The following is a 27,602-nucleotide window of genomic DNA, read 5'->3' as shown; positions in this document are numbered from 1 at the left end:
CTGAAGCTACTGTGTATTTGTCGTAGCTGTATTCTGCACTGTGAAGAGTGCAAGTGAAATAATTGAGATTTCCTGAAGGAAACTGTGGGATTAGGCAGTATATCGATTTGTTGTCATTATTTTCAGCAAAACTAGAATTTGGTTCTTGGATCAGTTCCTCAACCCAGCCTGCTTACTTTGCTTGTAAACATTCAGGCTGGCAAGATAAAGAGGGGAGAGGAGTAACACAGACTTGTATTAATGTGTGTTTACACACGGGGCAGTCCTGGAGCAACCTCACAGGTGGTGTGATTTTTTTATTTTTATTTTTCCTGGGAAAAGCTCGGTGCTTTACTGCCTGATCGTGCCCATGTTTCTTAAAATTGAAGTGGAAAGCTAAGAAATCAGACAGCGTCCTTATCTTGGTAGCCTGTCAGCCAGCCCTGTTCTAGCTCTTTTGGAGCTGTATAGGGTCTTTTCTCCATCAGTATCTTTTCTGGAGAGACCTGGGATGTTTCTGGTTGTCCCAGCCTTTAAGCAGCATGCTTTCCTCTGTCTCCAGTGAGCATGGTATCGAAGTGCACTGGTGTGCCATCTTTGGCACTGCTGGAAATACAAATTCCTCCCAGTGCTGCTGTCCAAAAAGATAAACTCTGAGGGTAGTGTTGCAATTTTTTTGCCACCTTACATAAAGAGGAAACGTTCCAACCTGCTGCTGCCCTGCACAGGGGCAAAAGTTTGTTTGCTGCTGCTGTTTTCCTGATGCACGTTGTATTTACACGCTCCTTATCTTCTGATTCCACTTCTGCTGTTTGTTCAGCGTGAGGAAGTGAGGCAGAATGACTTCATATCTACCTGAGTCAGTGAGATCAGCTCTGATGCAGCGTTCCTTTGTTTAAGCCCTTTGTTTTTGCATGATGCAGTTATTCCTGTACTGACTGCTTCCTGTACAGCAATAGCTGTATTAGAACTAGGCCTGTTCTGAGTGTCCTTGTGAAACCAACTTTCTTTTTTCTAGCTGAAGACTTGGAAGAAGCTTGTAATTGTGACTAGTTACAGGTCAGTTGTGTTTAACAATGCTAGAACTTGGTACCAACAAGCACATAGGTCACTGTTAATGCCTTGTTATCAGAGTATCTCAGTGAGGATGGCTCTTCAAGCATAGGTCAAGTCTATGACATTGCTGCCACCAGGTGTCTTAGATGCTGCTTCTGTGCCTGCTGGCACGGGTGCTGCATATATGAAAGTGGAAAAAGACCACAACAGAGGACTATAATTATTGGTGGTGTTCTCCCTGCTTCCCCCATGCTGATGAATCATAGCTTCATCAAAACTAACAAGCAGTTGCAGGAAAAATGGGGAGCAGTGCTAGTATCTTTCAATCATATGTGTAGGCTTTATTTGTGGATACTCCCTCTTTAATGTTAGATGAAGTTGTATTTCTTATCTTCTGAAGCTTCAACATCACCTCTTTCAAAAATGTGTAGTTGACTTCAGACTAAATCCTTTTAGTGACAGCAATATTTTTTTTTGTGTGCATGATATTGCTAGTTCTGACACAAACATTAAAAAAAAAATGCCACGATACAACACCCTTTATTCTGTCTTTAAGTACAAAGTAAAAAGTTACCGGTGCTTTCAGTAAATCACCAAACTATTTCAAATCTAGCTTTGGATTTGTATAGGATTTATTGCCGTGAAGCTTAGACAACAGGAAAAATAATTCTCTTCCAAGAGAGAATTGGAAGCTCCCCTCCAAGTCGTACATTTTCGTATTCAGTGTGTTAGCAGAAAAGGTCAGTTGTGCAAAGATACATGGAAGTACCTCCGTGGTGCAGACTGCTTCTGACCTGTGTGGTCTGCTGTTTGCCAATTCTTTGTGTTTGTGTTGTTTTTTTCCTTGTGTGGTGTGGTTTTTTATGAACAGAGGAACCCTATTGAATCAAGCCCTGAATCAGTAATCACCTCGGAAAGAAAAATAAACAAGGAAAGCCCAGAGGTTTTTTTTTTTTTTTTTACTGACCTACTTTCTCCATCCAGTCACCAGAACAGTTAAACTCTCATGAGAAGTTTGTCTACATTTTGAGTGATGAAGTTTTGTCTGCTCCCTTTTTGATTATTAAATTGCATTTGCCTCCTCTCCTTCCACCCCCAATCAGTTCACCCAAGTATCATCTCTGTCAAGATAACGTGTACAGTTTCTTGAGTTCTGACCTTTGGGTAGCAGCACTAAACTTGCACATCTTTGCTGTATTGCTTCTCTCTATTGATTGTAAGATTATTGATCATAATAAGATTATAATCTTATAAGATTATTGATTATAAGATTCTGCTGTGCTATTCTGATTTGTGCATTGAAATGCTAGAAATGAAAATGCAGAATATAACCTATACATTACCTTCTTTTCACCAGGAAACCATACAACTTTGTGTGAGTAATCCCCTGACCTTTCACTTAGGATGATGACTTGTGTATTTGCCTAAAATTTAGAGCATTTTTGAGTACTTCACTTGAGCAGGGAGAAGTCTACATAAAACTATTTACCCATAATCATAAAGTTTAAAAGGTGTAGTAGATCCCTGTTTTAACCATCCTCCTTTCCACTGTGTTAAATATGTACATTATATTTTAGTGTTAGGATTATTTGTGTGCTCACTTAACCTGTCTGTAGCTTATATAAGGTTGAATCTTTTTGTGGAGACTTCCCAAGCAGGGACATGAAATGGTACTTAGAGCAAGCATTACCTTGGCGTTGCCTTTCATTCTGCAGCCCATCCCAGGAGCTTTGTCTTCAGTCTTCAAATTAAGATGAGGATGAGGAGGAAGGGGACTGAAAATTGCTGCTTGTTAGCATCCAGAATATAGGAGTACTAAATTCCTCAGGTTTACTTACCTATTAACTAATCCTTCTGTATTGATACGACTGCCTGCTTTTCTGCCATTACACGTCTTTGTTTTGGGACTTGCAGCCTAATATCAAGAAGAAGATATTCTTCCCTTCCAGCAAGCCACATGACTTCATGCAAGCACAGAGATCGACGATTGATCTTGGTTTCTAATTTCTCTAAGTGTGGACAAGGAAGCAACACTGAAGTAGCAAGGAAACCCTTTCTTTCAAAAACCTTTCCAGAAATCTTTGCAGAGCTGTTTCTGGGGATGAATGGCCTGGGCTGTTGGAGGGACAGCTAAGGAGTTCTGTGTTTGGGAGATGCCTAGCCTTCTGAAATCTAAGAGAATTTTAGATGTTGCTTTGTGGCAAGGAAGCCTGACTCTTTTCTTAATTTTGTCTGTTTTGGCAAGCAGCTTTTTTTTTTTTTTTCCTTAGCTTATCTTTTGGCCAATGTATTTATATTTTTTGGCAGAAATAACATTTGATTTATCTGAAGAACAACCAGTGTGTATAAGATGACAGTCTGTTTTTAATAAATTATTCCACGTGTGCGGAGTGCAGCCTGGAAGCACTGAGAGCTGTGTTCTGACAATGCTTGATACAGTGACTTCTTGTGTACTGTGTTGGGGTATCCAAATGTGGCACTCACTGTCCTCAGTAGCCACAGTGTTAATATATTGCCTTTCTAAATGCTTTACTCAGCAGCTGACAACCTTGGCAGCTAATGGTCTTCCCCCGTGTGCTCAGAGCCCCCAAATTATTATCAAACTCAAATTTTGGAAGCAACCCCTACTATCTTACATGGCAGAGACTTGCCTGTGAAAGGCTGGGCTATTGGAAGGTAGGAGAGCTGTGCAAAGAAGCAGGAGTTGCTTGAACAGCAAATGGTTTGCAGACCTGATTTGTAGCTCCATGGTTAGCTAAAGATTTATGTAACTCTATAAACATCATGTTATACAATTAAGCTTCCAAACAGGGTGCTCAAATGCTCTGAACATTTGAGAAACTGTATGCCAAACAACAAAAAAAAACCCCTCTTGCATGCTTTTACAACAGCAGATGCTCAGCTGCATTTAATCTGTTCTTTGTGTTCAGAGGCTTGTAGAAAGGTACATTGGTGGAAGGATATGTGCAGATCCTTAATCAATCTTCATGTCTGCTGCTGTACAGAGATGCATTTTAAGCAGTATCTCCCCCCTTCCTTTTTCTTTCTCATGTTCTACCTAGTCTTTTAACATTAGGAAGTCTAAAGTGGTTTCTGTTGACACAGAAAAGTAGATGCAGCTCTTGTGCAGCCAGAATTCCGTTTCTAGGTAGGGACTGCATAACGCTGGATGATTTTTAAGCTCAGTGGATTCTTTGTTGATATTTTGTTAATCTAGTTTAATGGTCACTGTACTCATTTTTCCTCTTAACTGCTAGATTTTTTCAGGATGAGAACACTGCAGCCTACAAAGCCTTGGTTCCATTAGCAGCGCTGAATATCAGAGCACTGTCTTGCTAGCTTCTCCTCTGATGACCCCTCATTAACCTTGCCTAAAAGGCTTGCAAAGCCTTTCTCATATGCTGCACAAATGCACACAGAAGAACATTTGTCTGTTCTGTATACTACTTCTTCCTTTGAATAATAGGCTGGGAGCTGCAGTAACTTCCCCCCAGATTTCAGCCATTTGGAAAGCTTGACAAAATGCCACTTGGTGTAACCTCAGCAGAGCTGGATATTTCACCTTGGTTGTGAGTCAGTTTATCTGTTGTTCAACAATGCTTTGAAAGCTGACGTGACCGTACATTGTCAGAGCACATCACTTGAAGAGGAATTTCTTACTAATTTGCCTGGTGTTTTCTAGCACATCTCTCCTAGATAAAATCTAGACAGTGCAGCTCTAGAGTAGTTCTTAAAACAACACACACAAAACCCCAAACCAGCCGAAGCCCACTGCCTATGCGAGCAGTGTAACAATGCAGAGTTTCTGGATCTAGTGGCACGACGTGCAGAAAGCTAGCAAAACCTGTCTCTAGTAGGCAAAGTGCTCAGTCTGTTTCCTCTGTTGGGTACCTTCTTCATACTGTGGAAGAGGGAGCAGCTCTTTCAGTTCCTTAGCAGAGTACAATTAACTTTTAAGATGTATATCATGAGCAGAGAGTGGATCTAGTTGCTGCCATGTGGGGTATTTCTCTCATTGTCCACTTGCTTGGTTTCTTGTGCCCATGTGCTGGAGAGCAGCGTGGTGTGTCTTTAGTGCCTACCTGTGTCCATTTAAGTCCCGCTGAGTGTGTCAATTCTGTCTGTAATATCACGTAGGGTTGCTCATAGTTAGCAAAAATGGACATTGAGGCAAGACAGAGGGTGAGACCCTTACTTGAGCTCGCTGTGAGCAGAGCAGGGTGGCCGGAGTGGAGCATGGTGCCTCCCGAAGGCAGCTGCAGATGTGCTGTGCAGGTAGGTGGGCTTTCTCGTCACTGTGTTTCTGAGACAGCACTGAAAAATTCTGCAGGAAGTTGGTATATGAGCAACCCAGCTGAAATTTAAGATTAATTTAGGTGACAAATGCATTTCCTTTCCTTGTTCAGAAGGATGCTGAACAGATATTGAGCTTTGGCTGGAAAAAGTCACCAAGGGAATATAGAGAACTTCTGCTGATGTGCCTCACTTTCTGTGGCTTGGCAAACCAGCTAATTTATGTGGGGGAGTGTTTTTAGTTGTGTGTCTTGTTTTTCTTTTTTCCTCTTCATTTATATAAGGTACCTAGGCACGGGGATAGAAAGCAGGTAGTAACAGTTCGAAGTCACGCTCCTCCAGATGGGGTACCTGGTTTATCACGAATGGCCAAGATTTCTGTCTTACATAGAATAATGTAAGTACCTCTGATAGCTGTTTCCTGACCAAAAGAAGTCAGAGGGAAGTACGTGGATAAATGAAAACTGCCGAGGAAAGGTTATTGAATGGTATTGAGCCAAACAATTGTTTCACTTACTGCCTCTCTCTGTTCAGGCCCCTGGCACTGCAGAGCCGTGGGTCACGTGCTGGGAAGCCTTGCTGTTTGTCCTGGCTTGTCAAAACAATTTAATGTAGGTGGAAAGGAATGAATGAAATGAACAGAGTGGGCTTGATGCATCTGTTTCAGTTTGTTGGAAGGGCAGCCCAGTGATTGGGATGTGGCACTTGAGTCCTTCGGGGAAGCTATCGGTTCAGGAAGAACAATGCTGCCCAATTTATGGGATAGTTAAGTCCATTTTAGGAAGCAAGCTCTCCTCGAGTTTGACAGCTTGTATATTTTTAAATATTTGTGCTATATCGGCTCAGCACATGCTATAACTGAGATGCGAGAATGTGATTTGCTAATGTCTAGGCTTAGGAGTTCGTCTTGTCTGCCTGGGGTTGCTTCATTATATGGTAAAAAAGGAATGACTGAGGGAGGAGGGAGGATATCCAATTTTTTTATTTTTAGTTGAAATTCCAAAACAAATTGGTCTTTGAAGGATAGGATATCAAGCCATATATTATTAGCTGTTCTTAAAGTGGTTTCTTTATAAATTTGTTTCTCAGACTTAAGAAAAGCATCTTATGCCTTTTTTGTTTTGTTTCTGGCTATTAAAAATAAAAATGTAAGTTAAAACATTAAAACTGTTTACCCAATCTTATGCTTTGTGATACTGAAGTGTCAAATTGTGGAATCTGTTTTTGCTTTTGGATGGAAGCAGCAAATAGATGCTGCTCTGATCTTTCTATATACCTCTTTAGACCTCAAGCTGCAGGGAAAAAGGCTGCAGAGGATATAGATCTTATTTGATTCACCTTTAATACAATTTAATCAAAGGTAATAGCTTACTTTAGATGATACACAATGATGCTTTTTATGGTTTTGTTAGAGGTGGAGATGTGCAAGAGCCACCCTTGCTCCACTGCCTTCCTTTTGCTTAGCCTGTAGGCTATTTGCAGCTTGCATTGGAAGGTAGTTTGTGCAAGTATAAGCACCAGTCTGTGTATACAGATTAATTTGGTTGGTATAATTGTACGTGAGGTCTAGTATTTTCTTGATTGCTGGTTTTCTTGCCTTTTCAGGTGCATTCATGGTTTTCTGCTACCTAGTTGTTCCTTTAGGGAAAGAAATAGAAATACGTGTCATGGATGAGTGTGGGATCCAAGGCAACGAGGGTAGTTAGAGGCAGTGTGCATTGCTAGACTTATGAAACAAGTGGCCTCTCTGTCCTTTTCTTACAGCTCTGTTTAATGTTAACTTTTGCTGTTGCAGTGCACTCCTGGAAGGTGTGATGTTCCCTTGGTTGCAAAAACATAGCTGTTTGCTCTGGGTGGGATTTGTGTTTGTTTGCCTGTGTTTGCGTCCTGACTTGTCTGAGTTCATTAGGGCACTATGACTTTCAAAGAAGTGTTGAATTAGTCTATTGTCGTTGTCTGGATTTTTTTTTTTCTTCTATTAACGCCAGCACTGAAGTGTTGAGTGTCTGCTTTGAACGTCACAGATATGCTTGCAGGAACACGATGCTACCATTAATGTGACCAGAAAGAGAAATGACTCAAAATATGTGTGCCCATTAGGAGTCTGTTCATTGATAAGAGTGATTAGCACTTGTTAGTTTCTATTTGGGGCTAGCAGTGCAGTGCTAGGGAAGACTGAATGAGGCCCTTAAGGGAGATCAGGCTTACGCAGGTTTAGATGAGAACTTAATGTCAAGTGTGGGTTAAAATTGGTTAGTCATGTTTGAGGTAGATGACATGCACAAAAATGCACAAAATAAAGGAAACTTATCCAAATGTACATCCACGGTCTACTTCTTTTAGACAAACATAAATGCAAGTATTCATATTACATAGCTAAAATTAAGTAATGTAAAAAAGTAATTGTTGCAGCCAAGTGCAGAGGCTGAGAACACTTTGCTTCATTTCCCTTGTAAAAATATTATTTTATTGTAATTTTATGTTCTAAGGATTGAGTTTCTTAAGGCATGTGCATATGATCTGTTGATTGAAGTACCTGTAGCAGCTCATTGCTTTTCTGCATCGCAGCTGTTTGTAACAGCTGGGATTAAATTGGCCTTGGACAGAATTTGTGCTGCTGCTTATTGTAAAGAAAGGAAAACTATTAGCAGAATAAGGTGGCTCAAATGGAAGCATTCCTTCCATATTGAAAATAAAAACACAACACAATCTCATCAGATGTGAGTATTTACGTATTTGCTTAGTGTTTCTGCAAACATGATCTAGCAAAACTTACACTTGCTCAAGGATGCTTTCTTTTAGGCGTGAGGGGAAGTGGTAGTGCTAATTTCTGCAGAGGGGAAGTGGTAGCGCTAATTTCTGCAGAGAAAAATAGTTTCAGGATTGAAAACTCTTGATACCTATTAGTTAAATTCGTGACATGAATTTGGCATCTTCCAAAAAAATCCCAAACACAGAAATATATGTGATTGACAGTTATAAGCACTGATCTCTGAAGTAATTGCAAACCTGTTGTCAAACTTTCACCTGGAAGACTTTTACACACCTGAAAACTGGAGCTTCACCTAGAAATGAAGTAGGCTGTCCGTGCACAAAGATACTCTGTGGGCCTCTTAGAAAATGTTGATAATTTAAGTGACTAGGGGATGTTTTAGATATTAATGTGGCTGAATTATATTGAGAAAACACATTAACTGTTAACAAAGGAAAAGGAGTTACAGCCTGGTGGACAATAGAAGGTTGTGAGCAGTATGAGTAAACCCTGCATGCTTATACTGCCTTCTAATTGAAAAGGAAATATGAAATGGAGTGACTTAAAATCATTGCCCAGATTTGACAAAGGTCACTAAGTTATTCGTAAATAATGGGTAGAAATGCTGATTGTAAAATTCTTGTCTTTAAGTGTATCCTGAGATGTTTTGAATACTACATATGGATCCAATTCGTGTCAGTTGATCAGGCTGACTGGTGTGACTATGCCTTGGGAAACTGACAAAACTGAAAGATGGAAGGAGGCCTTTTCTCCTTCTTTTGAGACTTGCAACTTGTTCTGGAAATAGCTGGTCAGACTCCTGAAGATATTGGATAGCCATTTGTTGGTAGATAATACAGTAATATTGTCCAGGAATGCTTTTTCATGGTTTGTCTCTGGCCAAAAGCTTGCTGTCTCTCTAACGTGAATTATGTCTTTGTTTTCCTTGATGCTAGATTACAGGAAACTTGCTCAATCATGAGGTCATACTTTTAATCTAAGAAAATCTAACCCAAATTCATTTGTCTACCGTAAGTGCATCCAACATGTTAGGTTTGTTGCTCTACTGTCTTCATGGAGAGTTAATGCAATCTCTTACCAGTGGTCTGGATTCTATAAACAAAGGAATAACTTTTATACATACATACATATATAATATAGATATACATATATATAATATAAATATATATCATATATTATATATAATATAATGCATATATATATTATATACAATACATATTATATATATATTAAAAGAATATCTGTGAAATGTGCCTCAAATGATCCTGTTTTGCCTGTCCTTGAATACTCGAACGTTTTAGGACATTAAGTTCCCCTTCTACCTCAAGTCAGACAACCTCTTTGAAGTGTGGGAGGGAAACAGGAAGAGAAAATTCCCAGTCTCCCTGGACTTACCTCTGAGAGCAATCAGACTCTAAAGGAAACTAAGATTTAAACAAGCAATAATAGAATGTCTTCTAAATAAAGTATTTAAGGGTAACTGCGAGCAAAATGGCATTTAAAAGATGCTGATGCGTGTTCACTGCCTGTACATAATTGTTCTTCAGATTGTTGCTTTTCTAAGCAATAAAGCAAAGCTTTCTTTTCTTTTTCATTAGGATCGGAAACTGTCCAAGTCAGAGCGACAAAGATTTAAAGAGGAAGCTGGGATGCTAAAAGGGCTTCAGCATCCCAATATTGTCAGGTTCTATGATTCCTGGGAGTCTACAGTCAAAGGAAAAAAATGTATTGTTCTTGTGACGGAACTCATGACATCTGGAACGTTGAAAACGTAAGTAAATTCGACCGTGTCAAAGCATATGATAAACATTAGCACAAAATTAGAGCACTAGAAGCAGCTGATAATTCAGAATAGATAAGAACAAAGCCCTTTTAGTGGGAACTGAACTTCTGTAGAGAAATTCTTGTTTAAGAAGAGTCTTGGTACTGCAGGATACAATGGATTATTCTTTAGGTTAGCAAAATTGTCAGATTCTTCTTTGTGATAGTAAGCACATGCAGGAGAACTGTAAGATTTTGTGGTCTCATAAAGAGAATGCTCTATTTTTACTTTTCAGACCTTTTCCCTTTCCTGTCAAGCTCACTTCTGTTTGGTGTGAGGCTTTGGATGTAAAAAGAAACAAAACCAAAAACACCCTTTTTATTTAGTTGAAACTTCATGAAGTAGTACTTGAGAATAACCTGAAAGTATTCGCAATTTTGCCATGTAAAGTAGTTGAGTGAAGCTAGATCTGTCTTTAAGTCAGACACCAGCAAATCAAACTGCTGTGAGGGCCCTCTAGTGGTGTGTAAAGCTTGGAGGGAGTTAAACAGAAATCATGCCTTTGTCTTGCACTGTACAATCTTGCAGAGATGTGAGCTTGTTCAGAAGCATACAGTTGTCATAAATCTACTGGAATTAAAGTTGCCAGGATTTGAAATTCATATATTGTGGGTCATTGTCTTAATTTGGTGCCCATTTAAGTCTTGGAGAGGCATTCAGATCTTAAATATGTGAGCAGACTGTAGGAGCTGGAAACAATTTGCAGTCTATTTGGTTAAAATAGCCTGTGAACTTTTTTTTTTTTTTTTGGTTTGTTTTTTTTTTTTTTTTTTGTGACGCTTATTGATAGCCACAAATGGACATGCTTAAAGCAGGAAAAAATGCTACTGGGAGTCTGGACTGTATGGAAGTGTTTGTCTCTTGAAATAGTGCTGGAGGTTTAAAGATGTTACAACTTTTTCTTTCTCCATATGTTTGAGAAAGGCTTTTGTTTTTCTAAAGGTTGTTTAAGGTATTTCAGATTAAGTAATAGATCAATTGCTCTATGTCCTGTACTTAAAGCAGTATAAAGGTTTTACAGCTCTGGACAGGTGCTTAATTTACAGTTATCTATTTTCATGATAGTCTGTATAGTGTTAGATGTAACTTTCTTTTCTCCCTTTCTTAGCCTGTTCTTTCCCTCACAAATGTAATGTTTGGATTGTCTTGTTGTATAGTAGCATAAGCAACATAATACAGTAGTAACAGACAGCCATAAGATAATGTTTTGATGGGAATAAATACTTTAGATTTGCTGGCCATGGGATTATTTTCTACTCTAAATGATGGCCTTTTTTTTTTTATCCAGAAAAAAAACTATTTTTCTTTTTAATTGCTATCTCTTAAACTGTAGACTTTCATTTTTTTCACCATTGTGTACTTCGTTATATTTTAGTTTATTCTTGTCCACTTCACTTAAGACCTGACAGGTAAATTGTATGAGAAATTTCTGAAACACCAAATTTAATATGATTAATATCATATTTCGCTTACCTGTGTCATATTCCTGGTTTTGTACTGCGCACTTGTTTTAGCATATGAAATTTGACGAAGTATAACTTCCGTATACTTTCAGTATGTCTGTAGTATCTGCTTTTCATGTAAGTGGTATCTTCCTCATTTTGAGACTAGGGACATAGCCATCGTTGCCACTTTGTTTTAAAAAAAATAATGACCAGACTTAAGTTTCAACCTCTGGTCTTGTTTCCTGAGGACACTGTAGTATGTGCTTCTGATCTACTTAAAAAGAAAGTGTTAATTATCTGATAGGATACGTGCCTTCGTAACTATTTCTGCTAAGTTAGTAGGGTTTCCTCTAGCTCCTGGAGATGAGATGCTGTGATAGGTCACGAGCCTTCCTGTTTAAAAAAAAAAAAAGAAAAGATTGAGACAGCCAAGCTCTAGTTCCTGTTTTTCTCTGTTCATTGTAGTTAACTATTAGGAGTGTTCTGTGCTCAGATCAAATACCTGTCTTTAATGTAAAATAGCCAAGAACGACATTAAGAGCAAGTTCAGTGCAGGGTCACCAAGATGGTCAGGGGCTGGAGCACCTACTGTCTGAGGAGGGACTAAGAAAACCGGGCGTCTTCAGCCTGAAGATGGGGAGCCTTTGGGGGAGACCTCGAAGCAGCCTTCCAGTGCCTCTGAAGAAATCAGAGGCTCTTTTCCTTAGTGCATGGCAGGAGGATTAGAGACAGCAGGCATACGCTGAAACAGGAGAGGTTCAGACTGGGTATAGGAAAAAATCCTTTACACTGAGGCCATGGAGCAGGTTGCCCCAAGTCCATCCTTGGAGATTCCCAAGACCTGACTGGATATAACCCAAATTTAACCTGGTTGACTTCATGCTGACCCTGCATGGAAAGGGCACTTAGACCAGAGACCTCCCGAGGTCTCTCCTAACCCGAGTTACCATATAACGTTAGGAAAATTGAAAGCATACTGGCTAATATGGCTGTCCGTGTACTTTTAAGTATTTATACATTTCCATTTTGAAATGCTTTCTGCCCTAAGTGACACGTGCCTTAGTTCATGCCAGTGTTATGGAAAAATTATAGCAACACTGCAGGATGCTGGGTGATGGTTGGACCCAGGTCCTTTAACAGTGAGGAGCTGGCAGTAGGCTAGCATAGTTGAAACCAAGAATGTAATTAGGGATTCCAGATGCTGAACTGAAGTGCCCCTACCATGTGATCTTTGGAACGGGCTCAAGAGAGATGAATGAGGATTGTGTCAATAGCAAGAATTCAAGTGGTAGCTGATGTGATCCAGGACCTCCTTCAGCTTGTCTCCTTCCTTGGCTTGGCTTTTCCCCTGTCCGTCTTTACGTTCTGTTTTGAGACTCCTTCTGGAATAAGGTCCTGATTGCTTTTACAGTTCTGCTTTCACAGCAGAATTATTGCTCGCAACTTGCTTTCCAGATCTTCCTTTGAACCGGAGAAGTTAAAGTAACAGGGATTTATATATTGAATTTTTATGTTGGCATTGATTTAAGTAATTTTATCAAGATTTATGCTCCTGGTTAAGTGGATATGCAGAAGAGATTGAACACTGCCACAGAATAATGGAACCAGACTTGGTTTTAAGAATATGTCTGCTGAATTCCATCCTGGTCACGGAATTTACCACCAGTCTTGTGGCAGTGTAAAACTGGTCAGATTTAACTGAGTAACGTTGGCTACATAAGAATAAAGTTACTGCTGTATGCAGCAGCTATTTCAGCAGCTCCTTCTCTAAATGTATTTCAGGCTGCATTTTTTAAAAAGGAGAAAGAAAGGAACTCTTCACTTTAAACTCTTCTACCTGGAGAGGGATAGTGGGACTACACAGCTGGAAAACACTTGAATACTGTCATAGGTTGTTCACCCTGTGGCATCTCTAATCTGTTGAAGTCAAGGAGTAGGATAAGATCACGCTCCTCTGTCACAAGGATTGGAAAAGATTGGAAAAGATTTTTTGACTCTTCTGACATGGATTTTAGAAAGCAGCAATGTTAGAAGAGTTAAGGCTGTTAGAACAGTTAAGGGATGCTGACATTATGTACGAACTCTTCCCCATCAATTCTTTGGCATAACATTTTAAAAGATTTTTTCTCACATTCTTACCTGTCTGTAGGTTTGAAATAGCAACTGCTCAGATTCAGGCGATCACATCTCATGTGGGATAGTACTAGGGAGGTGATCTCTGAGAATTTCTGATTTGCTTAGCCACTCAGCAAGTAAATTTGAATCAGATTTAAAGTGTAATCTGGGGTGCTTGGTCAAAAAGTTTGGACTAATACTGATAACTGGGGTATAATGACTTCAAAGCTCTTGCACAGTTTGCAACAGCTCAGTACTTGGTTGTTCTTTGTTAGCATCTTTGGCTCTACTGCCCCTGCCCCCTGTTCCATCAAGGAAAAGGTTATAACTATTTATAGTGGTAAGTGGTTACAGGATGAAAAGTAGGGGGAAATAATCCTCTCAAATAAGTAGATAAGGGAGGTGTAATACAGAAATTTTTAACTCTTTGTTGGGGAAGCAGTGCCTTGAGACTTAGCAAACTGAGTGTTTTTGTCTTTCAGCATTATAGTCTCCTGGTTAGAAGGAATTGGGTAGAAATTCTCAATACGGCAGTTTGTTTTAGGAGGGGGGTGCATCTTTAGCTCTTCAATTGTGAAATGCACGGGTAATTTTTAAAATAGAGGGTGAAGCTGAAATTTTTGAATCTAATTACTGCTTTTTCACTTCAGAACATCAAATGGTACAGCATAATCTGCTACTTGGTAGCAGAACTTGATTTTGAAAGACAATGGGTTGACGTTGGAACCTGTTTAATGTACTATTATTTTTCACTAGGTATTTGAAAAGATTTAAAGTGATGAAAATCAAAGTACTACGAAGCTGGTGCCGTCAGATACTGAAAGGCTTACAATTTCTACACACACGCACTCCTCCCATTATTCATAGAGACTTGAAATGTGACAACATCTTCATTACTGGCCCCACTGGATCAGTCAAGATTGGAGACCTTGGTCTGGCAACCCTGAAGCGAGCTTCTTTTGCCAAAAGTGTGATAGGTAAGCCTCTACTGTTTTGAAGGCTGGCGAGCCAGTCTACGTACTTGGGAACTTGAATATTAAGAGCTTTCCTTAAAAATATGGTTTCAAAGGTACATGGTCAAAGCCTGTAGATGTGCAGGCTGGGTTTCCCGTCTGTTGAGATTACATGTTGAAATGCTGGTTGTGTTTTTGATTTTTTTTGTATTAATATTAAGTATTTCAGTACAGATATACTGCCTTGCCCAACAATTTCATGTAACATTGTTGATAAAACCTCTCTTAACTATAAACCTCACCTTTAATATGCCTCTTCAAGAAATGTCCAAATGGATTTTGGTGACTAAACAACATTGATATTTAGTCTAGCAATAATTTGTATGACCAATATTTTTGATTGTCACCAGGTGTTAATATTAAATCTCTTACATTTTGCGAGTAATCAAAAACTAAGATGTATCAAAAAAAAAAAAAATACTGCAAACTGTGGTATAATGTCTTACTCAGGAAGTCCCCAGACAGTGGAAGGGGATGCATCGTGGAAGTGTAGTCCTGTACTTAGTCTGTTCTTAAGTATCCCCTAATGACCTTTTTTTTGAGAAATAAACTATTGGGCTGATAGAACTAGGATGACCTTTCCTGTGAATTCTTTATAGAATTGGTTTTATCAGCTTTGTTCTTGTAGTTGGGTGAGTAGGCTGCAGGAAATGAAGTTGCTTTTATTCCTAGTATTTCAGCTTGCTAAAATGCAATATTGCTCAACAGTCCTGTTCTAGATTCCCAGATGGGATCAATGATGTATACCTGTAAACTATCTTGCAAGTAGTCACTGAAATATTTCCTGCTTCTTAACCAGGTCATAGTATTAGTAGGAATGAAAAATATCCCATACCAAAAAAAAAAAAAAAAAGATTTTCTTAAACATACTCTTATTATTTAAAAAATTACAGCTTTGTATTCTGCTGTTAATAGTTAGCCTTTGGATAAGTGGCTACAACTGCATTCTCTTTTTCTGGTTTCATGTGGTGAAAAGGAGCAATGTGGTTGTTGAATGATTTGTAAACTGTCTTGAATCTGGTGTCTGCAGGAAATACTTCTGTGTTTAAATTTACAAGCAAACTTGCATCTCTGGCTTAAAGTAAATCTGATCATACAACGCAATCCTTTGGACTGCAAAGAGGGTGCAGTGATGCTTCCCTGAGCAAAAATTCTCTTCAAACTCTTTAAATGGGACTTGTTGAATCTCACGCTCTATGCCTGTAACTCAATCTCTCTGTATTTCTAAGTATTTTTGACTGTAGGATGTTCCTCACTAATGCCTGTATCTGCAGTAGGCCTATAAATATACTGCAGGTGGGAAGGTAAGTATATGAAGAAGAGGGCTCTGGTGAGTGGCCTTTGCAGAAAATTACTTCTTATCCTTTTTCATGAAGAGTTATGTTTTAACGACAGAGTTTTTCATTGCAAGGCCTTTCCTGAACTATTCTACCTGAAAAAATAGGTGGAGAGCACTAGGTCAGAGACTAGCTGTGGGCTCCTACCAGTACTACTTCTTTTGCAGCAGAGGGCAGTCAGGTAATTCCTGAAAACAGGTTTAATGTGCCTCCTTTCTTACAGGGAGAAAAGGTAAGTGTCTTAACTCTCTTTAGTATTTGGTTTGCAGCCTATGGCTAGTCTGACTGTTTTCCCCTCTTCTTATCCCCCTTCCCTCCATTTGATGCCTGATCCAGTCTGTTTTGATTCTTACACTAACATGCATCAAACAAGAATTACATCAGCCCTTTCATGCCATTCTTATTCCATAAAGACCTTGCAATGGAAGACTCAAAAAGTATGTTGATGGAACAGAGTGACTAAGGGTTTCCTCCCTCTTCTTTTTGCCTCCACTTTCTCTTGTCTCACAGGTCTGCCCAACTGCTTCCTCCTGCGGTGAGTAACGCCAGCAGCCTCTGCTCGCTTTGAGACATTTAGAGTCTGAATCGTTCTTTTAATTTAAGGTACCCCAGAGTTCATGGCCCCCGAGATGTATGAGGAGAAATATGATGAATCCGTTGATGTATATGCTTTTGGGATGTGTATGCTAGAGATGGCAACGTCTGAGTATCCTTATTCTGAGTGCCAAAATGCTGCGCAGATCTACCGTCGAGTGACCAGCGTAAGTTCCTCCCCGCTTCTGATTCTAAAGCTATGGCCACTAGCAAGGGAGTACAAACGGTTGATCAGAAGCCTGTAAAATATGTGAATGGAAATAAAATTTTGCATATCTTGATACTCCTTCAGTATATTAGAAGGTATAGCTTGGGATTTAACAACAGCAACAACAAACAACCCAGCAACAACAACAAGAAAACACATTAGAATAACATTATTTTCTAAGCGACTGAAGGGTTGGGGGTAGTATTTTAGTCCTGAAAGCTAGTTGGCAACTTTGTTCTCTAAAATAAAGCTGGTTCACAAATTCAGAGCACTTTGCTGTAGCAGCCTGCCAAGACAAATCATAAATTGTTACTTACAATGATTTTAAGTTTACTGAATACCAGATGGCTCTTAGCTACTGTGTCAGGTGCACTTCTCATAATTATGCAGTGGAAGTACTTAATCAATAGCAGGAAGATATTTCACTGTGAAAAGTGCTGGTAAATGCGGTAGTAGTGTTACTAATGAAACCAAATAATGGTGAAAAGGTGACCAAGAGCTGAATTTTGCCCATTTGACTAGACTAAGTAGAGCCTACAGACCTTGAACATACAAAGCAGACTAATGTTAGAAATTCTGAGAGTGGTTGTAGCTGATTTACTTTATGGTCTCTAAAACAGTACCATGAGAAGTACAGCGGCATAGTAAAACTAACTGCATACATTCAGCCTTCTTATCTAAGTGTTCAGAAGGAACATAGGCCATTTGGAGAAGCAAAAACTTGCACTGATTTTTTTCAGAATATCTGTGCACACATGCAAAGGGAGAAAATGACTTTCACTAGTCTACAAATTGAGGAAAGAGTTACTCATGTTAATCTTTTAGTGTGTATTATCTTTGAGAAGTTGAGGATTTAATAACAAATGGCTTGCTTACGGCTGGAAAAAATGCTTATTCCTGATACCGCAGAGTATCAAAGGCAGATATAATTGCTGACTGCAGACAGGGGGAGAAAGGGCCTTCATGGCAGAAGCAATAAATTCTTGAAGGAAGGCTTGGTAAAATAAAATGTGATTTCTTGCTTGAAGGGGAATGTGGGAGAGGGACAGGAGGAGGAAGAGGAAAAATAGGTGTTTTTTTGAACAGGTGTTAAGAGTATGTTTTATTTATATATATATATATATGTATATTTTCTAGTATGATGGTGAACTTAGCTGTAATCTTCTCAGTCAAGAGGAACAAGGGTAAAATCTAGTGGTTAACTGTGCATGTTCTGATGTGTAAGCTATCTGGATCAGTGAAAGAAAACAAACTAGTTTAGCAAAACAGTTCTAGGGGTATCTTCCAGTATGCTTAGGTTTGTATATTGACCAGAGCCAAAGAAACATAATTTCAGTATGGATGGGTACTTTATATCAAACGGGTATCTGATGCCGCTGCCCTTTCATTCCTTAAAGTGTGCTAGGAACTGGGCTATGGTGAGAATAATCAGCTTTTGAGACAGTCCCAGGCTTGGAAGTCCCCAGGTCTGTCATTTCCCTGCTCTGTGAAGTACTTAGCAATTGGAAAGCCTTGTAGGGGTTTGTAGCAGACTTATTTATATACAGACTTACTGGATTTCTACTTACCACTTGTTTCTTGTACCTTTAACAAACTTGATACTTCTTTCTCCCCACTGTGTTTGGTTGACTGTTGATCTTCTAAGTGGACAAGAAACATTGAATGGTAATTTTTTGGTCTGTCCTAACACATTTTTTACTCTTCTCTGCTCTTGGTGGTTCACAGATTGAATTTCATTGATTTTATTTCCTGCTGTTTCATCTGCTGCTTGGTATCTCTAAAATGCATTTTTATATGAAAGAAAATATTTACTTGATTTCAGAAGGAGTAAAGGACAAGAAAATAAAATGAAATGTACATTTCTCTGCTTCTAGGCAGAGAATGAAAGGCTGTGTATTTTGGTATCTTTGGATTTGTTGTTCTTTGCATTACAGTCACAAAGCAGTCTATTTAAAAACGAACAAAAAGAACAAAAGCCAAAACAAACACTTGAATTAGCTTTCAAGGAATACTTTCAATGAAGAAACAATGATATTATCTAGAAATGAAGCATAAACCTGTCTTAAATGACAATGGAGAATTCAGTGGTTCTTCCATAACACGGGCAGCACAAGCATGTTATGAAAGCGAAATAAAATACTCTGTGGCTCTTTTCACATTGGTAAAAAAAAAAAAAAAAAAAAACAGTTTTCTACCCTTGTCCTTTACTCGTTGTAGAAGAAAATAAGATTCTCTTACTCTTATTTTGAAGGATACTTCAGGAGTTCTGACAGTATCTGTAGTTATGGTTGAGGGGTGAACCAGCAGAGAAATTCAGCACTTAGAAGGACATTGTGTGAACCATCAATAACAGAATGGATTGGGAAAACTTCCTGTAGGAATGCATCCAAAGGTACTTACCAAAACATTTCCTTTTAACTTAGGTTAGAAGGTGACTGTGGTTTGTGGTAGGTGGTTAGCACTTCCAATTCTAACCTCTAGTTTGCTGCTTTTCTAGGAATGTTTAGACCAGTCGAGGTAGGAGCTGTAGTGCTGCTTGTGCCTTAAATGGAAGGATTATTTTATCTACATGCATACACAAAGACCAGAGGGGAAGATGCTAATGGCAGTTTGTCTTTGAAAGATCGTGAAAAAAGACCATAAAAGATCATAAACACTGAAACTCCAAAGGCAATAAGACAAAATGTACAGACACTGAGTGCAGGAGATAAGTATTTAAATTGTTTGATTTCCCTCCACCCTTTTGCAGCAACTCTTGGGCTTGGTAAAAAGCACAGTTGCTGTGTTAGCTTAGACCCTAACTACTGCTTAGGAGAGAAACCTGTATAAGGAGTCTTAATGTCCATGGGGTCCTGTCAGCTCTGGACTTGGTACTGCCAGCTTACATTCTTCTCTCCTGTTTTGTCTGTATGTTGTTCTCTCTTCTAGGATGGCCTTCAGCTGCGTTGCTTTCTGACCTTATTCCTTTTGTGATTAGGATGGCTCTAGCCAATGCCTGATTCTGCAGCATTGGCTTGAGGCATTTGCCAAGATTGCTCAGAATATGTGGTGGTTCTACCTCTTCAGGGTTTTCTCTTTTTTTTTTCTTTCTTTTTTTTTTTTTTTTTCTGGAAGCAGTTTTCTGATGAAGTAATGTAGTTAGGTAAGCAGAGACCTAGATATCAGATCTAAAGGCTGAAGTTTGTCTTTGTGATGAGACTTTATGGCCCAGCTGATTATTGTTGCTTTGCATCGTGTACAACAGCAGTGCTGCACAAGTCTGTCGTTTCACTGGATGACCATCTTGTCTATGTGTTCATTGAGAGATTCTTATTTTAATTTAATAAAGGAGCACTGGGGTAAAAATCCTGAATTTTCCCTGGCATGGAAAACAATTGTTAAACTGGTTTTCTGGCTTGACTTTGTTCAGAAGAATTCTTTTAGTAGAAGAGTCTGAGTAAAAGTCCCCTTTTTTAAAAAAACAAAACAAACAAACAAAAAAAACCTGTCTGCAATTTTTAGGGGCCAAGGTGTTACGTTGTTTTACCTTTCTGGTAAAGAAATCAGGAGGAGTTTAACACAAAGTATTTACCTCCGGTTGTGTTTGCACGCTCTACCACATTCAGTCCAGACGTTATCACTAGCAGTTTCTTTAGAATAGAAAATACCTGCATGTCTTGTTGCTCAGGTATAAGAGTCTAGCCTCCCTCTATTTTCACCAGAACGTAATGTTGTAATTTTGTCTCCACCAAAAGCATATATCCCTCTTTGAAGCTATCCTCTACTGTTCTTTGGAAATGGCTCTAAATAAATGAGTAGTTAGTACTTAAAGAAGCTATGATTTTGAGGATTATCTTATTAAAAAAAAATAAAAATCTGTGGTTTAAGCAGTAAGTCTCTTCAGCTGGGACTGAATGCACCCCGTGGGCATTTACTGCTGTCTACATAACCTCAGAAAAAACACACTTAAGCTTTTAATTGGAAAGTAAGCTACCTATTAATTAAAGCTACCCATGAAGGTAGTGTTGTCAGCTCCTGTGATTTTTTTTTTTTGCCCCTGCCCAGTTGTGCAGACACAGCTGTGTCAAACTGCATGGTGCAGTACTAGGTTATGCAATGCCCCACGCCTTTTTTTGCAAGTCCAAACCATATCAAGCAATACAGGCAGTTTAATACAAAATGTGATAATGGTACTTAATTGTCACGTAATTATTTATATATATATATATAAAAAAGTTAAATAAGATCTTGGTAAAATTTGGGAAGATTTTCATGTCTGACACCGTTCCTCTCTCTCAACTGGTATTCTTTCTTTGACCTGTTTCATGCATATTTCAATTATTTTGTCACAATAATATATTTGAAACGGGCTATATGTGTATTTAAATGAAAACAGATACTTAAGATGTCTGTTCTATAAGTATGATTTCTTAATTTAGTCTGTTTGGGAAGCAACGCAGTGGAGGCATAACTGCATAGGTGCAGCTGCTTTGTCTCAGTGTGACATGTAACCCATGCAGTTGCTTCAAAAGCTAGTTTTTTTTTTTTTTTTTTTTTGGCTTACATTTGCTCTCCACTCACAGATGTGGTACAGACCTTGGCCACTTCTATTCTCTGCCTCCTGCAAGCTTTCTTTTTGTAGCACAGAGATTATTTTTCTAAGTGCATAGAGGTACTGGTTGCTCCATCTCCAATGCTTGTATATCTAAGTCTGAAATTTGCTAGATGATTGACTAGTCCTGGGATGAGTAAAATGACACTTAAAGGGGTTTATTGTGCAGATTCATCTCATTCTTGCGTGACTATCACTAACATAAATCCAAACATGTTAATTCCAAAAAAAGTTAAGACCATCCTCAGTTTTAAATGTACTGATCATCTAACGTGAGTGTGAGCAGAACATTTTTTTTGCCCCCTCCCGTTATATAAACTTACCTTTTAAATTTTCCCGTTAGTGTTGTTCTCTGTACTTAATTTTCTTCATGCTTAGTTGGACAAAGTGAAGTTTTATACTCGTCCTTGCCTTCATCAAAAGTCCAGTCTCTTCTCTAAATAAATATCTGCCTTCTGAGCCTTAGGATGAGAAAAAAAAAAACATTTTGCATTTTGACTTAAGAAAACAAAGCAAAACACAAAATGTTCTGTACTGAAATGTTCCACAGAATGGGCACAGCTTTTTTTCATCTCTGTTGTACTGAGCTTAAAAAAGGCCTGAGGGAACAAGGTACATAATGAGTAACCAGACCAGGCAGTGTCTAACTGGTTTGAAAAGCTGTAATTTCCCTAGCTTGTGGGAACTGAAGCTTACTGGTTAGAGTGAAGGTCATTGTCTTGGCTAGAAACCAGTCACTTATGAATTGCTGCAGTTTGGTCAATTGAGATTAAATTAATTTCTTCTTTAGTGACTTAAAAGTTAGACATCATAATTGCCTAACTTAATCAACTAAATTCTTTATTTTCCTTAGAGATGAAGTGGTCAAGTCATCCTACCTCTGTCTTCTTTTTTGTTCCCTTAAGAATCCTAGGCAGCAAATATAAATGTTTAACCTTTAGACTTGTGATTAGTTTTACTTGTCTAATGAATATTGATGAATATCCTATTTTACTTTCTAGAAGGAATTTGAGATTTGTTAAGTGTACATAGAGCTCTGTTCCTTTACCTTGAATAACTTGGTTTCTTAGCCTCATTCATATACACAGAGACACCCTTCCTACCAAGTTCTCAGGCAAAAAGCATTGGTAAGGAACATTGGAAAAGCAGGGAAAGGGAACCCTCAAATAAAGCAAGTAGTCTTTTGTTAAAGCACATACTGAAAATCCCTGAGCCTTCAACCAAGCACAGGAGACATAGTAAGAAAGGGAAAATTGTTGTAATTGTGTTGACTGAAGGAAGAAAATTCAGGCACTTAAGTATCAAATGGAAAACAAAAAAAAAAGCACACCAGGTGTAATTCCTCTGTATCACACTAAATGGAATTAAATGTGTCTGGATGGCCAGTGACGCCCTTCAGACGTCCATCCTGGGGCCAGTACTGTTCAGTATCTTTATCAACAACACAAATGGTGGGATCAAGTGCACCTCAGCAAGTCTGCAGAGGACACCAAGCTGAGTGGTGCAGTTGATACAACAGAAGGGAGGGATGCCAGCCAAAGGGACTTGGACAAGCTAGAAAGTGGGCCCATGTGAGTTTAATGAGGTTCACAAGGCCAAGTGCAAGGTGCACCTGGGTCTAGACAACCTGTACAAGAGAAGATTGTGCAAGATTGGGAGAACTCATTGAGAGCAGCCCTGCAGAGAAGGAGTTGGGGATTCTGGTGGATCAAAAGCTCAGCATGAGCCAGCAGTGTGCGCTTGCAGCCCAGGAGGCCACCCATATCCTGGGTGCATCCACAGAGTAGTGGCCAGCACGTAGAGGGAGGTGTTCAAGGCCAGGTTGGATGGGGCTTTGAGCAACATGATATAGTGGAAGGTGTCCCTGTCCATGGCAGGGCTTTGGAACTGGATGATCTTTAAGGTTCCTTCCAACAAGAGCTGTTGTGTGATACGATTCTGTGATTAAAGAGTATGTAAGCTTCTGCTGCTCGTCTTCTGTAGCCATTCAGCTCAGTTGCAAGCATTTTAAACAGCACTTCTTTAAGAGTGAGGAATCTTCCTGAGTGGAAGTACAGTCACTGACTCATCAGTTCAGAAATACATAGCCTTACAAATGGAAGGGGGACAAAATAGGAATACTAGGTCTCAAAGCATTAATAATATCTTAAGTTTTGTCTTAGTTAAGTCCCTCTTTTTAGAGAAAAAACAACAATCTAAGTAAGAAACAACAGGAAACAGCTAGAACACTGTGATGTAACATGCTACACAGTTTACAAAACTGGGGTAGATATATGAAGTTGGAAGGAAAAAGACTCATTCAGCTGAATTCCTTTCTAAAAGTAGATCACTTTTATGGGTTTGTCTTAAGAGGCATTTGTCGTATTTAGCATCAAAAGTGCCTAGATTACAACTAAAACTGTTATGTCCATATCGGTATTTTAAAACAAATTTAGTTCAAGTGAAAGGGGATTTTTCTTATTTTGATCTCTGCTGAGCTTGGGATCTGCCTTAATTTTAAATTATGTATGATTTTAAAATGATCAGGAACTAAAATGGGGGAAGGCTATCAGCTGAGGTGCAGAAAATGAAGATTAATACATTTTTTTCAATGTGGAATTCAAAAATTTGGTTATACTGCAGACTTCTTATATGTGTTTTTATAAGCCTACATTAGCCCATGGTATATTGAGTAAACAATGTGTATATATATAAAAACAAGAACAAAAACAACAACCACAAAACCAACACACTTCAGTATCTCTAAAGGATCTGGCCTTGTCAAATTGTGATGCTAATATCTAAAATTGTCCTGTACAGACATTTATATAGCTGTTACATTAACTGTGGTTAATTTAATTTACCAGAAGATGGGAAGGTGACTCTTTTCTTAAGAACAGAGAAGTGGTCAGTATTTGAAAGTGCCTGGCTTTGCAGTGTTACAAGAACCATTAATGAATCACTGAAGTCGCAAACTCGGGATTTCCATGGGGAGACTGATAGTTTTTTTGTCAACATAGTGCCACTAGTCTAAAGTACTGATGTTAACAATGGATGGGCTTCTATTTCTTGTCCGAACAACTGTGCTGCTATAGTTGCACTGGGGTAGAAATGGGTTGACTTCAGGAAAGTTTTAGTCTTGCAGAAGCTCACAGCGGCAATGAGCTTAAAAACAAAACAAAAGAAGTTATTTTGAGATGTTATGTGATTCATAGGCCAGAACTCCGCTAAAATTGTATGGAAACCCTATATAGGTCTCTAAAAATTACCCCGAGCTGTTCCCAGAACAGACAATAACATGTGAGCATATATGCCTATTTGAATGCTTTGTTTTTTCATTGGAACAGGCTGCCCAGGAAAGTGGTGGAGTCACCATCCCTGGAAGTCTTCAAAAGACGTTTAGATGTAGAGCTTAGGGATATGGTTTAGTGGAGGGCTGTTAGCGTTAGGTTGGAGGTTGGACTCGATGACCTTGAGGTCTCTTCCAACCTAGAAATTCTGTGATTCTGTGATTCTGTTTTGTTCCCATATTAGAACAGTGAAGGCTACCAAAATTGAATGAAAATTTGCAGGTAGTTTATTCTCAAAAGTAGAGAATAATAGAATCGTCTAGGTTGGAAAAGACCTTCAAGATCATCAAGTCCACCTATCAACCTGACCTGCTGTCCCATCACTAAAACACATCCTTTAGTGCCACATTCACGTCTCAAATACCTCCAGCGATGGTGATGTGTCCACTTCTTTGGGCAGTCCATAACAATGCCTGACCACCCTCTCTGTGAAGAAATTCTTCCTACGTCCAATTTTAATCTTCCCTGGTGCAACTTGAGGCCATTTCCTTGCATCCTATCACTTCTCACCTGCAAAGAGAGACAGACACCCTCCTTGTTACAGCCTCCTTTCAGGTAGTTGTAGGGAGCAGTGAGGTCTCCCCTCAGTCTCCTCTTCTCTAGACTGAACATCCCCAGTTCTGGGGGGCTCAGACATTTCAGTGCTCTTCTCTGTACGTGCTCGAGCAACGCGCTATCCTTCCTGTAGTGAGGGGGCCCAAGACTGAACACAGTATTCAAGGTGCAGTGTCACCAGTGCTGTGTACAAGGGGATGATCTCTTCCCTGGTCTTCCTGCCTACACTAATTTTGATGAGAGAAACACCAAGCTTGAAAGCGTCTATGAGAAAATTCATTGCTTGTTGTGCGTAATGTTTTTATGCTAAAGGGGAAAAAGACTTGCTTCTCCCTCCAGTGAAGGTGTTTTGCTGCTTCCTAACACCGAGCTTGTGCCTTTTGAAGGTAAACACCTTTCAGAGATGTTTCTACCTTACCACCTATTACCATCATAATTCTCTGAGTAGCAGAGAGTTATACTTCCTAGGATCCTCCTCTGAAACTGAGTCTTTTGGTACACAAATAGAAGTCCCTCGCTCCTATTCTAGTAAGTCAGAAAATAAAAGAGATAGTGAGATAGTGACTTTTGGAGCATTGTCTGAATTGTGCACTATTTTTGGAGTTTGCAACATTATCCTAGGCCTTTTAGTAGTTATCTTCTAAGCAGTAGTTCTGGCAGTGAATATGGTTTTATGCCCCATGGAAAAGATTCAATGTTGGATTGTTCTTTTTAATTCAATTCCAAGTCCACTGGACCTTATCTGTGGCTTTAGAATTATTATTGCTGTACTTAAATTTTAAACTGAGTGCTACATGATGTTTTTCTGTCAGAATGATAGCTAATTAAAGCAGAGAATGCAACTAATATAATTTGATTTTTCAAAAATATATTTTCCATACTGAAAATAGAAGAAAGACATTTTTGTTTCTGATATTGTGTCACTGTGGTATTTCTATATTTATAGCACTGAGATGTGTGTCTAGGCATGCCCCCATTTTTTTTTTTTGAAAGCCGTTTCCAAGCTAAAATCCCAGCAAAACGACAGCTCATTTAGCTAGCTCAAGATGTGCACCATTGCATGTTCTTGTTCAGATAACAAAGGCAGTACTCCTGCTTCTAAGTGTCAAGTTTAACAACTGTGTGATAAATTAAGCTGATCTTACCTTTGTACTCTTGTGGAAGAATAAAAACTGCCAAGTTTGTTCTCAGTCTGCTTGTGCTGTCACTGTCATTTTGGAAGAACTTGTATCCTTATCGTGTGTGTTTCTAAACAAGGCCCTTTTCACCATTTCACACAGCCATATCATAATGGTTTGACAACTGTACACTAAGGAATTGTGTTTTGCCTTTTGATTACTAAATTTCCTATTCTAGAGATTGTGATTTCTTCTGTTCATTGGAAAGGGATGCTGCAGCTACGAGAGGTGCTGTGATCAGTTCATCTGCTTCTTAACTAAAGCTTTCCGTTCAACCAGTTGTAAGAGCTCCAGTTTCTTAAAACTTTTGAAATAGGTTGATGTTTGTACTTACCTGGAGGCTCTGATGTGAGAACTTGCATATTTAAGAAAAATCAAAAAGCCTTGTGTGCTGGGCTAGGTAACTAGTCAATGTGGTAATTGTAAGGCATGAAGTATATCTAGCAGTAGCGCATAGTCTAAATTACAGTTCAATATTATCACAAATACAGTGGTTTTTACCTTGTTACAAGCTTTTACTTGTGAATGCTGGAAAGGAACACAACCAGGGATTTCTCTAAAGAGTTAAGACTAGTACTAGTTCAGCTTCTTAAATTAGATTTGCTGATAGGATGGATTTTAAGTATGTGGAATTGTAAGGCTTTTAACACTAAATTCTCTGGCTGTAAGTAAAATGTACAGTATAGAGGTGCTGGCAGAGCAGTTGGATAAGGAGACAGTGTAATTGTCCTGCAGCTTGTGGGCTTGGAGATAAGTTGTAGAATATGGATGTGGAGATGACAGCAAGACGTTATAGCTATTCAGACAAGGAATATGTATTTATTCTTTTTACCAAAGATGATCATACAAATAACTAGACGCTGCTCTTACGCAACCTCACAACTCAAAGAATAACACTCAGTGTGGGTAGAATGGTTATATTGGAAATGTATCTTGTGCATATAACAGCTTCAATCATGTATGCATGGGATGTTTTTGCTATTAAATATGACGAGCCTTTTGTTTTTATTAACATCTCAAATTGTTTGAGAGTACTTGGTACACTGAGGAGAAAACAGTTCCCAAACTGATCAGTCAGGTTGTGGCAAGCAGGCCTGTATAAATACAGCGTTGCCTCCACTGCCTTCGTAACTGAGCATGAAATCTGGACATACACGGTTATCTGTTGCAAGTCTGAAGACTGCTGATTTGGAGAAATTTAAGAATCATGGGACTTAGATTACTTGCATGCCAGTACGATGAGGGGAGAGGGGGGTGAATGTCGTATCTCCAGCCTCTGCAGACTGAAGACACTGGTTGAGCTATTTTAGTGGT

The 27,602-nt window shown here is 39.0% G+C and overlaps 1 protein-coding gene across 9 annotated transcripts in view; it reads left to right on the top strand.

The window, feature by feature from the left end:
* The window catches only part of LOC311214108 (serine/threonine-protein kinase WNK1-like), a 105,098-nt gene that overhangs the window by 24,374 nt on the left and 53,122 nt on the right, over nucleotides 1-27,602 (top strand). For 8 of the 9 annotated variants that reach the window (XM_084294548.1, XM_084294545.1, XM_084294547.1 and 5 more), the window contains exons 2-4: nucleotides 9,700-9,872; nucleotides 14,240-14,460; nucleotides 16,437-16,594. In XM_084294548.1, the coding sequence (XP_084150674.1) occupies nucleotides 9,700-9,872; nucleotides 14,240-14,460; nucleotides 16,437-16,594 (552 nt within the window). Of the gene's footprint in view, nucleotides 1-9,699; nucleotides 9,873-14,239; nucleotides 14,461-16,360; nucleotides 16,369-16,436; nucleotides 16,595-27,602 lie in introns of those variants that run through there. The other variant, XM_084294549.1, reaches the window with a different exon arrangement.

Source organism: Netta rufina, assembly GCF_964035555.1.
Source record: "Netta rufina genome assembly, chromosome: 1".
Classification (NCBI taxonomy): domain Eukaryota; kingdom Metazoa; phylum Chordata; class Aves; order Anseriformes; family Anatidae; genus Netta; species Netta rufina.
The sequence above is the reverse complement of the archived record's forward strand: the minus strand, read 5'-3'. Positions and strand labels throughout refer to the sequence as shown.